The sequence below is a fragment of the Esox lucius genome, chromosome 17 (assembly GCF_011004845.1).
Source record: "Esox lucius isolate fEsoLuc1 chromosome 17, fEsoLuc1.pri, whole genome shotgun sequence".
In the NCBI taxonomy this organism is placed as follows: Eukaryota; Metazoa; Chordata; class Actinopteri; order Esociformes; family Esocidae; genus Esox; species Esox lucius.
Window position 1 is genome coordinate 34,046,645 of NC_047585.1, and position 14,436 is coordinate 34,061,080.

Below are 14,436 nucleotides of genomic sequence, written 5' to 3' on the forward strand. Positions count from 1 at the left end.
TTTAAGCATGTGAAAATATCACATTGTCTTGCCCATATGGACATTCTAGTTTTCCACCGGGTAAAAATGTTTTACATTGTTGTTATAATATAGACATATTCCAATAATGTTATGAATTGTTATTTATTAAATGTGAATTATTAATAATAATTCCAATACACAACAAACATTAACATTCACAGTCAAGATGTAGTAGCTACAAAGCATTAAATGTGCCTGCTTGGCAAGGTATGGTATAATACCACCCACAAGTCTGTATCCTACTAATGCTGCTGTCCCCATATAGCTACCTATTGAATCAATGGTAAAGCTTACATTGGACCAAATAGCACATTATACATATAAAGTACATTGAAAATTATTTTTGTTTATTCTAACTGACATGATTTATATTGATATACCTATCTAACTAACACTATTCACACTAGTTTCATGTCTGTTCTGAATATGTTGTAAGCTATTTTCATGACCTAGCAAATGACTTTAGAGCTAGCCAATGGCTTTAGGCAATATGAGAATGAGATTTCTGAAATACTTTTTTATTGAAACTGAAAACTGTCTTTCCTGAAATGTAAGAGATCCAATGAGATTTTTGACAGTTTGTTAAAAGATCTTCTTGGAAAGCTTATCGCGTATCAAATGTTGAAAAAAAGAATAGTTTTGAAAAGAAACAAAAACATATTTAATGTTATTTCCTATACTAAATCACCACAGCCTTACTGGTTGTTTCTTTTAAGGACAAACAAAATAGGATGAATCTGCCTGCCTAATATTTTAACTTTTGCTAAAGTATTTCAGTATGACCCAGATATGACTCCATATAATAATAAATAATAACATTTCTAAAACAGTGTAAATAATCCTAAATGGTTGTAACGGAGAAACACAAATATTCCCTTCAGTTTGTTTTTGTTGCAGCCTGAAGTAGATTGCTGTGAATCCCTTGGTATGTGTTGGTGAAGGAGATAGGCGTCCAAGGTTTGATGTATTGGGAGAGTAAACATACTCTGATCAGTCATACTTCAACCCCTCAATCATCCACTCATCTCATCCACAGGACTGACGTTACTAGACTAATCTGGTCCAAGAGTTCTGTGTTGTCTTTCTAAATTACAATTAAATCACGTTGTATTTATTACTTACTTTATTCCTAAACATGTAGATTGAGACTGAAATGCTTACTAATCTGCCCTTTTCCAATAATGCAAATAATGAAGACTAAAAAGTTTTTGTATTGCTTCGATGCCATTTTCACAAGTATGTATTATTATGATATTGCTCTTAGTACAATATTATGCAGATAATCAAAAATAAATCCTCATGTTGTGTTTTAATGAATAAAACAATGTATTCATTATGTTTTCACAGGAAACAAAAGATGTATGTAAAATTGAAGGTTTTGAATGGGAGAGTTGCTGCATTACAAGTTGGAGCAGTTTGTAGTTTTGTACTACTTTTGAGTTGTGAAATGAATAATAAACCAATACAACTGTAAGAAATTAAAAAAGAGTAGCCCAAGAAATAAATAAACAAACAATAGTGAATTACAAAAATGAATGTGAACAACATGATCTATTTACAGGGACCCAGGTAGAGATAATTTAAGGTTAAGTAGATATACAGTAAGTAGGGGAAAAGTCCCCCCCACAAGGATAGTAAAAGTGGAATGTATCCTTGAAGGGACATTTTGCCAGTTTATATAACAAAGAGGGTTTTTAAGCCTGTGGGTTTTGTTTAAGGAAAACCTTAGTCAACAGAGACCGGGGGAGGGACTTGTGTTTTTGTGTGTGAAATAAAAGGGATATGGAGTTTTGTCCCCTCTAATTGCACAATAGATGTAGGCAGAATGGGGTAAAAAATATTTCAGTTGTGTTAAAGTCTTATAGACCAAATATGAAAGTCATGTATCAATAGTTAAGAAAGCCACCACCCTCCCAAAGTATGACCACCCATTTGTTAGTGACACATTGACAGCCCTGTGACATAATCTCTTCAGGATGCTACCTTTCCGGCCTCTTACACCATCTCTACCAATTCTTGGGGCCTGGGTATGTATGCAGGATTTCATTGGCTGGAGAGTCGTAACAAAAAGCAGCTAAACCAGATCCAAGTTCTTCACGCCATCAGAGATGATGGAGGAGACATTTGTAAAACCAGAAATCCAGAATTTGTCAGGAACCCGTAACCCTATCCTTTCTAGCGCCGTCCTACAGGGTGGTAGTCATTCCATCAACTGATTGGTAGGTCAGCAACATAACCAAAGTATGCACGATTATGAAGCAAAGCAGTCGGAGTTGGCTAAGGTTGTTGATAACCTCTAAACTATATATTCCAAAAGTTTTGTGAGGTTCTGGTTTGTTTGGTTTAGATTTTGCTTTTGCTTGTGAACGTGTCCTATTCCGTTTGGTTTTCGTCCTTTGATTTTGAACGTAGCTTGTCCTTTGCTGTTTGCCCCTTGCTGTGTGCCTCCTTCCCCTGTGTTTCTTGTTGGTCATTGTGTGTTTATGCCTGTGCTTCTTGATTAAACTACTTTTGCTTGTGAAAGCCTATGCGCCTGTGTCCTGCTACCCATGCCGAATTGTGACAGTTTACTTAAAATATGAATACGTTTGCTCAATGGCAACTTGTATCTGAGACCCATTGTTAGAGTTGTTGGCAATTTTTAATAAGTGCAGAAACAAGCTGTCTGTGATTCATAACATGGCAACTTAGCAACCTTGCTAAAGCTATCTGACCAGTTAGACATGCCACACAGCCACAAGCCTCCTTTGAAATGCATGAATAATAATTGTGATGTTGTGAGTCAACCTTTCTCATAGTAGCTGACAACAACCATAAATGAGGTGGTTATGTTAGACTAGGATCTGAGACCAGGCTGGAGACTCCAGTTCCACAGATGTGAGGACTGAGGTACAACCCTGTTTAAACACACTGAGTGAGTTCCATTACAATGTGCAGATCCACGAATATTCAGAAATCTAAACAAACAGATCTGGGACTAGGCTGTTATGGGACTGCAGCAACCTGATGTCACACAGCACAGGCCATGGTCTGTCTGTCTCTCTCTCTTTCTCTCCTACCCATCCACAGGGATTAGGACAAACAAACAGAGTCCTGCATGAGCCTGGTGGAATTCCCAATCAAATGTGGGAACGGGGAAATCATTTTCCATCTGCATTTGATATACAGCAGAGACAGATGATACCCATGAAATTGACGCTATGCAGGGGACTCTGGTCGCTATAATTTGGTGACGAAATGGGAAACTCTAACCGCATCAAATCTAAAATGTGAACTCTAGTCGGGTTCAGTGTGTACATAGCTGTTTACATAGGCTGAGTATGTGTCCACAGGATGGGACCACAGGATGGGACCACTGGATGGGACCACAGGATGGGACCACAGGATGGGTCCACTGGATGGGACCACTGGATGGGACCACTGGATGGGTCCACAGGATGGGACCACTGGATGGGTCCACAGGATGGGAACACTGGATGGGACCACTGGATGGGTCCACCGGATTGGGTCCACCGGATGGGATCACTGGATGGTACCACTGGATGCGACCACAGGATGGGTCCACTGGATGGGATCACTGGATGGGTCCACAGAATTGGACCACAAGATGGGTCCACAGGATGGGACCACTGGATTGGTCCACAGGATGGGTCCACAGGATGGCCCCACTGGATGGGTCCACAGAATTGGACAACAAGATGGGTCCACAGGATGGGACCAATGTTTGGGATCACTGCATGAGTCTACAGGATGGGTCCACAGGATGGGACCAATGTTTGGGATCACTGCATGAGTCTACAGGATGGGTCCACAGGATGGGACCAATGTTTGGGATCACTGCATGAGTCTACAGGATGGGTCCACAGGATGGGACCAATGTTTGGGATCACTGCATGAGTCTACAGGATGGGTCCACAGGATGGGACCAATGTTTGGGATCACTGCATGAGTCTACAGGATGTGTCCACAGGATGGGTAAAAGCTCTAGATGATCTGCACCAAACAGTGACACAATGTTTCCAATTTGTGCATTGTTGTCATGTTACAGCTGGTTGTTTGGGATCCTGTGACAGGACTATTAATGTTCCCCAAACACATTGTGGTGCAAAACATCATATTATTGTTTATTACACATATCAGTGTTTGTACATGTCCCTGTTAAATAATCCATACATGCCATGTATGAGACATGTAAGGGGATGTGGCTGGACTGATCTTCTGGCCCTATATTTATCATGGCTGTTGTGCGCCGGACATTTCTGCAATCCGCTAAGTAGAGGAGATATCGTGTCAGCTATTAACATGACACCTGAACTGAGTTTCAGCTCCACACACACAAACACACGCACACACACACACAAAAGGCAGTTTTACTAACTAGAGGTCCACAGAAGGTAAGCAAAACAAGCTCATGTACACATACTCACACACACACAAATCCATCACAGCACAAAGTACTGAAAGCAGGTTTATCAGTAATTGTTACACGTTTGTGACAAAAATATGTTTTCGACAACAGTTACATATTTTGTAGCCTTTTTTTACTCGTCTTCAATAATTCTGGAGGGAACTTTATGTTGATGTTTTCAACAGGTGTGTTCTATTTTGCTAAAAAACTTTTCTACCCTGTGTTTAATATTGTAGATGACATCAATCAAAATAATGTTCCACGTCTTGAGGGGAAATGACTTGGTGCATTGACAGGAAATTGTGAGGGGGCTATTTCAAATTCTCTGTTAATGTTGTGTCAGTAATGAACAAATGGTCAAAGAGACATTTGTTTGCCTTCCTGATTTGCTTACTTTTTTTTTTAGCTCAAAACAAACATTGTCTGTAGATTAGCAAATAATATTTAATTAAAAATATAAGTTGCCTGGAAATTGTTTGGAGAGCGCATCACTCTGGTCCACATGAACTGTTCTAGTGTTCACTTTCTCTAATCAGAAACATAACTCGTATAGGTTCAGGCCATGGGCATGTCTTCTGTCAACAGTGTGGGTATTCATTACCTCTTCCTCTGTATACCTTTCTACCTTTGGCTTATCAACAATTAACAACAGCAAGAGGACAGCGAGGCACACTTGCCTGAAGAACACATTGTGTTCCTATTATATTATGCATCTCTAAATAAAGGAGAAAAAGCTTGAAACAATTTGTACTGCCCATACTGTGTCTCTGTTGCCTCTCTTCTGTCCCTCGTACTGTTGCATGCACTAAGCTATTGGCCCATGCACAACAGCTGAGCCCAGCCCCAGAGCGGCTAAACAGGACAAGCCACTAAACTAATCGTGGGAGGGAGAGAAGTTTTGATTGCTGTGTGATGTGATGAGTCTTACAGGTGGGTATATGTACTGTACATAGTACTTTCACACAGAACGTCCTCCCCCCTCTGCTTTGCCTGTCTGCAATCGAAACAGTTTATGCAGACCTTACCTAAGAAGAGACACTTCTCGATCAACAAGTTCATGCAAAGTCACACACCCCTCTCTCTCACGCACACTCACTCAAAATAATTACACAACCCACCTCATGTTGCTCAATCACATGCCAGCAGATGCCTTTGATTGCTCAGCTGTAGTAAAGCTAATGAGCTAAGCTGTGATTCCTAAATTCTTATGAATCGATGTGACTGGTGTGTTTCATTGTGAGCCAATAGAGACCCCTTCCTACACGAGGCTCACGACCTCCAATTAACCCCTCCGACTGTATTCTTCTGTCCAATCAACTCCCGGTTCCAGTTCGTTTTTTCCAAGGAGCAACGCTGACATCAGAAGCAGGTTTCATACTACGCGTTGGCGGGCTGCTTAAGCCAGGCGGTTACCTAACAAAAAGAGAATGCCACATTGGACCACTTTGAGAAATGAAAAAGTCAAGAAATATGAATAAATAAACAGGCCAACTTATGTCAGTTGTTTTCACGGAGACTTGTGGGATACCCAGGGACGGTTTTATTAGGTACACCTGGTCGTTAGCGTGGATAGTCAAACCACGGGTCATGTGGCTGCAACAGAATGTTTTATAATGTTAACCTGCACCATCCATAAAAAGTATGGGGAATCGTTACCCTTTATGACTGGAACAACATGCTAGCTATTAGAGGTAATGTCGACACTCCCCAGTGCTTTATTCCTAGTCCCCAGTGAGCAAGACCACAGATGTGTTGTATTTAGGTAACAATAATTTGATAATTAGTGGGTTTAAGACTATTTCACACAGCTGACCTCGCCAATCAATGCTGTCAGTCATGTATTAATCAATTTAACAAAGTGTGAAATGTTTTAATAGTTACAATCTGAGGGGAAAAGGAAGGAAGGGAGGCAGAGATGGGAGATGCCATAGAGAAGGTCAGAAGGGAGAAACAGCAGATTGAAGAGTGTACACATCAAGGGAGTAACATCACACAACATGCACATCACTGGGTTAATCCTCCCGACACAGTTTAACATGTTGCCTACAGTTCTGTATCTGCTTTGCTCATGTTCACTTCCAGGGCCGGCGTTATTTTGTTAACAACCTGAAGTTTGCAATTAGTCTTATGGTAATGTGTAACCCTCCTGAATTTTATTCAATCTCAGCTCTAATGTTCACATGCATTAAATATTTCTTCTGCCTGCCAGACCTTTTAATAAGCACCTGTTTTAATAAGCAACAAATTGCCCCTCGGGGATCATAAAGCCTGCTAACTAACTAACCCCTATATTTTGAGAGATGGAAATAAGATTTAACTACATTTCAGTAACTGAGGAATTTTATTAGATTAAAGTAAAGTGATTTTGGATGGAATAAAAACATTCTATACAACATATGTTTTTATAGTTTGTTTTGTTCATCTTTTCAAAGTTTGCTATCAATCCATAGGTGACTGTATATGGTTATTTTCTTTCACCACACCTTCAGAAGTGAATTCAATCGTGTCACTTACAACACGACCAGTCTGAGAGATCATTGTGTGCAGGTAAAATAGCGTTGTTCCTAAATCAAGTGCCAACCAGACCTGGGTTCAAATACTTTAAAAACATTTATAAATACTTGAGCGTTTGCCTGAGTCTGTCTGGAATGCCAAATAAGGGTGGGTTGCAGGTTTGGGATTTCTCCATTGGTTTATCAAGCCAGGCAAGCTCAATCAGTCACATTTTTATTGAAATATTCTTTCAGCTATTTGAAAATATCTGGAGCTTACTCCCTCAAAACACTAATGTGCAACTCAAACACACTTCTAAAGTCAGGTTGGAAAACTCACTCTTTCCATGTGATGTGGGATCCACTTAAAATCTGAATCAGTCATGAGGCCACATTGAATAGCAGGAATGTGTACTCACATCCATGTACCTTCTTCAACACAGTGTAAGCTGATGGTGTTTCTATAATGTAGATGTAGAGCTGCCCACCAAGTCTCCAAAAGCAATAACAGCATGGATGTCATCATTAAATCACTGTGACTACAACAGAGAGCTATGAAAAACCTTATTATATGATATCTTACCTCTTATAAAAACCTGATACATTATAACAAATCAATTTGTAAAATATTGTCTCATTTTGCTGTGCTGAAGGTACTAGATTGGATATATAATGTAAGCCCCTTTATGTAAAGGACGCCTTAAGACCACAGGACATGTATATTTTGTGTATCATTCATCATTGTCAAAACAGGAGGCATTGGCAGAGACAAAACCGCACTTCATTTGGGCTCCTGACTTGATGAATTACTGTTATGTCCCCATGGTCACTACCTGTTGCTGATAACAACTCCACAGTGTGGACCTCAATAATCAATGTCCCTCTTGAAAAGTCGGAGGCATAAAAGACAGTTATGGATGAGCCTTTCCAGTCTGGACTGATGACAATCTGTTCGTTGACAGATACGAGAGTCTATTATGTGCCTTTGTGCCGTGTCTGTGTTGATCATTTTTATCACGCCAGTGTTGCAACATGGTCAACAGAATGATTCCCAACACCTACTGGATAACTGTTATGAAGGGCATGCCTGGCCACACAGCTTGCCATTTGAATTGTACCTTGACCTACTATACCCCCTTATTAAAATAGCTAAGTCTATTAAACTGTAAAAGCCTCACAAGAACCAGTAGGATCTTAAAGACCACTCTTAGTCTCTCTGGGTGGCCTGAGTCTTTCAACTGTCACCCACACTGGCCTTCTCTCAGGCTAGGATATAATCTGATTGGTTTCTCACTTTCATCTCTGTGACCATGCAAAATGATTAGATTAGGCCAGGCTCCATCTGAGAGGTGTGAGGAACCACAATTCCATGCACTTTTCCAATTGAAAGTGCGACAACACAACCACATCATTACTTTGATTAGAATGCCAAGGGGCAAATGAAATGCCATTTTGTTAGGGGAAAGAGCTATGGAAGAAAGGGTAACTATCAGTAGGTGTAGTTCTGAAGCAGTTTCCTTTACTCCCCAAATTTTATTTTAAGCTCTTTTAATTGGGTCTTCTGAATGTCTGAATAGTAAGTAGTTATAGTGTGATTTTCTCAGCATAGTTTTCAGGGCAGTGACCTCTAAATGAGGTCTCATCCGCTTATACATAACCGGGTTGACTGGTTCACAGGGAGTTCTCAGTAATCAAAACAGGATATGATGTCATCAATAGCCTACATATGTGAACATTAGATAACTTGCTTTCAAACCCAACATACTGTGGACATAGAAAGTCACCAGAAAGAACGGTGACCAATATTGTCACAGTCTATGTGTGAAAAGTTAGTAGAGACATATAAAAACACTCATGGCTGTAATTCAAGGAAAAGGCGGTTTCACAAAGTATTAACTCTGGAGTGTTCATTTATCCAAATATGGTATTTTACTGTTTTAATGTTAATTCATTTTCAGAATATTTTTTTAAATATTTTTTTTCTTTTCCCACTTGGATAATGTGGGTTGATGTCTGTAAATAAAGATATAATTAATATATACTAATAATTGATATAGTGTTTTCATTTCAGGCGGTAAGTCAACTAAAGTTGAACATTTTGAAAGGGGGTTGGTGACTTTCTAAACCCACTGTACGTGTTAATTTGTTCCAGTGTATGAACAGTCCAACAGAACCTTCTCAAACTGATGAATCACAGACTAAGATTAGGGCAATGTTCCCATGGTCTGTATTTCCTCACATAGTGTGTTCTTGGTCATTTCCCTTGACTGATTCAGGATAATGGCTTCTGCTCCATGACAGAAAGGTAAACGCATTTGTAAGGAAATTACTAACATTAGAAATATGGAAATGGCCCACTGGCAAATGTCTGGAAAGTACAGAATGAGGGTACTCGTTTTGAAGCTGTTATGGAAATCACAATGTAACACAAGCGCCCCCTTGTGACAGAAAATGGGATCTGGTACAATGCACACTTGAAATGTCCACCAAAGAAAATCTATTGTGTTGATTGTCTTTGTTAAGGGACCATATGTTCTGAAGCCTGAAAGACAGGTGGTGGCGAAATCCAGTGGGATCATTCTAGCCAATGAGTGTGAACAACAAGCACAAACGCCACATGCTTCCCCTTATACCATTGCACACATTCCAAGTCTCAAAGACTTACACTGTACCATTACACTGTCTCAAAGACTTACACTGTACCATTACACTGTCTCAAAGACTTACACTGTACCATTACACTGTCTCAAAGATTTACACTGTACCATTACACTGTCTCAAAGACTTACACTGAACCATTACACTGTCTCAAAGACTTACACTGTACCATTACACTGTCTCAAAGATTTACACTGTACCATTACACTGTCTCAAAGACTTACACTGTACCATTACACTGTCTCAAACACTTACTCTGTACCATTACACTGTCTCAAAGACTTACACTGTACCATTACACAGTCTTAAAGACTTACACTGTACCATTACACTGTCTCAAAGACTTACTCTGTACCATTACACTGTCTCAAAGACTTACAGTGTACCATTACACTGTCTCAAAGACTTACTCTGTACCATTACACTGTCTCAAAGACTTACACTGTACCATTACACTGTCTCAAAGACTTACTCTGTACCATTACACTGTCTCAAAGACTTACACTGTACCATTACACTGTCTCAAAGATTTACACTGTACCATTACACTGTCTCAAAGACTCACACTGTACCATTACACTGTCTCAAAGACTTACACTGTACCATTACACTGTCTCAAAGACTTACTCTGTACCATTACACTGTCTCTAAGGTCTGCTTTTCTTGTGTGAATATATGGACATAGTATTTTGGACAGAGTGAATCCTCTCACTGCCATACTACAATGAAAGTGTTGTTTCTATGTTTTCCACTAAGTGGCGCTACAAAACAATTCACCAATCAGACTCAACTGTACTTATTGTAAGACAGATGTATTTGTAACTTTTCACCACATGGTATAAGTGTGGCAGATTTAAACAAAAGTACCGCATTTCATATACAGATTACTCAAATGTATTCTCTTGCTCAGACACTGCCTGTGCAAGGTTAAGACTTACAAAATTGACTTACTATATTATGATCGTATACAGCATATATCCTTTTCTATCATACCATGTTATTCATACATACATTTAGGTTGTTTTAATCATATTATCCTATTATTTAAAACATCTATATTATTATCTATAACACTTTAAAAATGTGATATACTGATTTTAATCCCTCATATAATACATACAGGAACATGTACCACCAAAAAAGCAATTCCATCTACATGCTGTACAATGCCCAGGAATGTCTAGAGGAAAACAGTGATCACAGACATTGAGCCTGAATCAACAGTCCAATCACCATATGTACAACCCTGTTTTCAAAAGGTTGGGACGCGACGTAAAATGCTAATATAAACAGAATGCAATGATGAGCTAACCATTTATCCCTATACTGATTTTAAAACAGTGCAAAGACACTATATCAAATGTGGAAACTGAGATAGGGTTATTGTTTTTGGAAAAATTATAAAATATTATTTTATTAAAATAATTTAGATAAAAATAATTGTAATTAATACCTAATCATGTTCCTGGCCTGTTGCCAATTGACCTAATAGTTGTGTGATATTCCACCAAGGTTTAGTTTTTTAGCATTACACAACTTATCCAGTCTTTTGTTGTCTCTGTCCCGATTCTTTTGAAAATGTGTTGCCAGCATCAAATTCAAAGTGGGCATATACTTGTCAAGAAACATTAAAAGTCTCAGTTTCAACGTTTGATGTGTTGTCTTTGTACTATTTTCTATTGAAGGTAGGGCTTTAATGATTTGCACATCATTGCGTTCTGTTTTTCTTTACATTTTACGCAGCGTCGCAACTTTTCTGGAAACAGGGTTGTAAAATGAAAACTAACCCTGTTACACACGTGTTCTCATATGTCTTCATACATGTAACTGCATCAACATACATACAGTAAGCAAGATCAACTAGTACAGGCTCACAGAAAACAACCACATCAGATCAATGCATTCTTTTCTTTAGTATAGTTGTTTGGGTTAGGAAAAGGTGTTTGTCCTTGAGGTATCACAGTTATGTAATCTCAGGATAGATAGATATAGCTAGCTAGCTATCTAGACAGACAGACAGATAGATGGATAGATATATAAAGAAAAGACTGAGAGATTGTATTTAGACTTAATACTGTATGAAGACAGTAATTAGACTTAGTACTGTATGAAGACAGTAATTAGACATAGTAACTTCAGATCAACAAGATGCTAGTTTTACACTCCCTTCTCACTGACATCAATCTTACATTTTTTCTTCACATAAACTAGCAGGCTATAGCCATATTCTTTATTATATTGTTACATATTACATGGTTAGAACAGTTAACAAGTAGTTATCCAGTGCAACCCTTTGATCAGGTCTGTTCTATGGAATTTAGTAACAGCATCTAGAATAATAAACATGGTAGGGATTATGCTTCTGAGTTTTGAATCATCTACACTGACAAGCAGATCACCAACGCCAGTGGACGTTTAGCGGTCAATAAACCAAACAGCCAGCTTTCATTCCGCGTTGAACCCAACCTAGACAGTCAATGTTATTCACGTTGTGTCAGTGTGTCTTTCACTGCAGAAACGAGGGAGACGCTGATGGCAATCGGTCCGTGTGCACTGCTGAGTCTCCCCCAACTGCACCTCCCGGGCTGTGATCAGGCTGAGCCCCGTCTAGTCAGTCCCCATGACAGCTCCTGTGCTGGGCTGTGGCTGCAGCCTGCCAAGCCTGTCGTAGCTACGGTCCCTGGGCTCTGCCTGTGACTGCAGCGGCCTGCTGAGCCAGGCTACATGTTACCCTGCTTGTCTGAGGACGAGGACGATGTGGAGGACGATGGGGACAAAGCCAGGCTACATGTTACCCTGCTTTTCTGAGGACGAGGACGATGTGGAGGACGATGGGGACAAAGCCAGGCTACATGTTACCCTGCTTGTCTGAGGACGAGGACGATGTGGAGGACGATGGGGACAAAGCCAGGCTACATGTTACCCTGCTTGTCTGAGGACGAGGACGATGTGGAGGACGATGGGGACAAAGCCAGGCTACATGTTACCCTGCTTGTCTGAGGACGAGGACGATGTGGAGGGGGATGGGGACGGAGCCAGGCTACATGTTACCCTGCTTGTCTGAGGACAACGTGGAGGGGGATGGGGACAAAGCCAGGCTACATGTTACCCTGCTTGTCTGAGGACAACGTGGAGGGGGATGGGGACAAAGCCAGGCTACATGTTACCCTGCTTGTCTGAGGACGAGGACGACGTGGAGGGGGATGAAGACGGAGCCGGGCTACATGTTACCCTGCTTGTCTGAGGACGAGGACGATGTGGAGGGGGATGGGGACGGAGCCTTGGGGAACACCCTGTCTGTGGGGGTGACAGAGGCTGGACTGCCCAGGCCTGAGGAGCTAGAACTGCTGGACCTTTGCCCCCCTTGCCCTCCCTGTCCGCGCCCCTGTCCTTGGCCATGTCCTGGGTGAACGGGAGCGGGGCGGAGGGGTCTGACTGGTGGCGGCCTCAATGGGGCGCTAGGCCTGCGCGCGCTCAGGGACGGTTTGAAGGTGCTCATGGTCTCGGAGGACGAGGAGCTGCTGCTGCGACGCAGAGCGGCCTCAGGGTCCCGGATGGCCATGGTGTTGGCGTGGAGGGGGCTACCAGAGGGCTCGGGTGTGGACCCAGGCCCAGGGCAGGAGGAGTGCTGCTGCTTCAGGGGCTCCAGGGTGTCCAGGACCACGTCTGGAGGGTGCTTAGCCACGTTCTGACGCTCCAGCTCACGCAGCTCATGCAGAGCAGTGTTCATGGTCTTCTCTATGTCCTGGAACACGCAAACACAGTCCGATGAAATACTCATGTTAATCGGCAATCACCTTCCCTCTATTGCACTGCTGGATGGCCTCTGAAACTAAGCAGGATCGGTCCTGATCGCTCCCTGGATAGGAGAACAGATGCTGCTGCAAGCGGTGTTGGAGGGCCAGTACCGGGTACCCTTCCCTGTGGTCTAAAAACCAGTGCCCCAAGGCAATGAGTGGAACATAGCACTCCTTAAGGTCTCCTTATGTTGTCATGAAAGATTCCATATGACTTATAAAATGTCCTGGCTACATTTCTGGCCCTTAGTTCATAATGACTACTTCAGCATCCTCAGACTACAATGGCAAACTCGTGAACACACCATATTGGCAGAGTATTGTAGTCGGTGGTACAATGATTAAACAACATTTATTACCACTCATTCAGACATCTGCTCTTACTTTTCTATCCTCAAACGCTGCTGTAACATTTTCTCAGAATAAACGCCAAACAGTTCCTGAGAGCAGGCACAAATACAAACTATTTCAGTGTTCTCTCTCTAATGAAGCACATAAAGGGACCAATATGTAAATGCGGAGCGAGCAGCAACTAACAGACTGTGAAGCGTAATGAGGAGATGAGAGGCAGGGGTCAATGAACAGCCCTGTCTTTCAGTTGTCCTTCCCAATGCTGCCTGACTTTGTCCATCTGAGTGCTGGCTGTGATCCTAATTCTGGACACATACTGGTAATCTGTCTGCCTGTCAATACTGTCTGTATATCTGTCTCTGTCTTCTGTCTGTCTGTCCTGACTATACAGTCTGTCAATACTATCTGTCTGATCTATCTATACACTCTGTCTGTCCTGTCTATACTGTCTGTCTGTCTATATGTCTGTCTCTGTTCACAATGTATGCCGGTCTGTCTCTCTGTCTATTTCTGTCTGTCTCTCTGTCTTTCTTCCTGTCTTTCTCTCTGTCTGTTCATCTGTGTTTCTGTCTTTCGGACTATGTCTCTGCCGGTCTGCAGTCACTAGCATTTCAATGCACAACTTAAAGCCTGGCTGCACTGGCAGGAAGTAGTTATATAATGAATAACAATAGCTGTTTGGTTTTGCCTGACATCACCCCCTGAATAA

The 14,436-nt window shown here is 41.3% G+C and overlaps 1 protein-coding gene across 3 annotated transcripts in view; it reads right to left on the reverse strand.

Moving 5' to 3' along the window:
• Nucleotides 1-11,278: 11,278 nt before the first annotated feature.
• LOC105026472 (SLIT-ROBO Rho GTPase-activating protein 3) overlaps nt 11,279-14,436 on the reverse strand; it is a 54,965-nt gene continuing 51,807 nt past the window's right edge. Inside the window, exons 21-22 of one of the 3 annotated variants that reach the window (XM_034287330.1) lie at nt 12,811-13,324; nt 11,279-12,688 (exon numbers count right to left, since the gene is read on the reverse strand). In XM_034287330.1, the coding sequence (XP_034143221.1) occupies nt 12,678-12,688; nt 12,811-13,324 (525 nt within the window). In that variant the 3' untranslated portion in view covers nt 11,279-12,677. Of the gene's footprint in view, nt 13,325-14,436 lie in introns of all 3 variants that reach the window. The other 2 variants (XM_034287331.1, XM_029114095.2) reach the window with 2 other exon arrangements.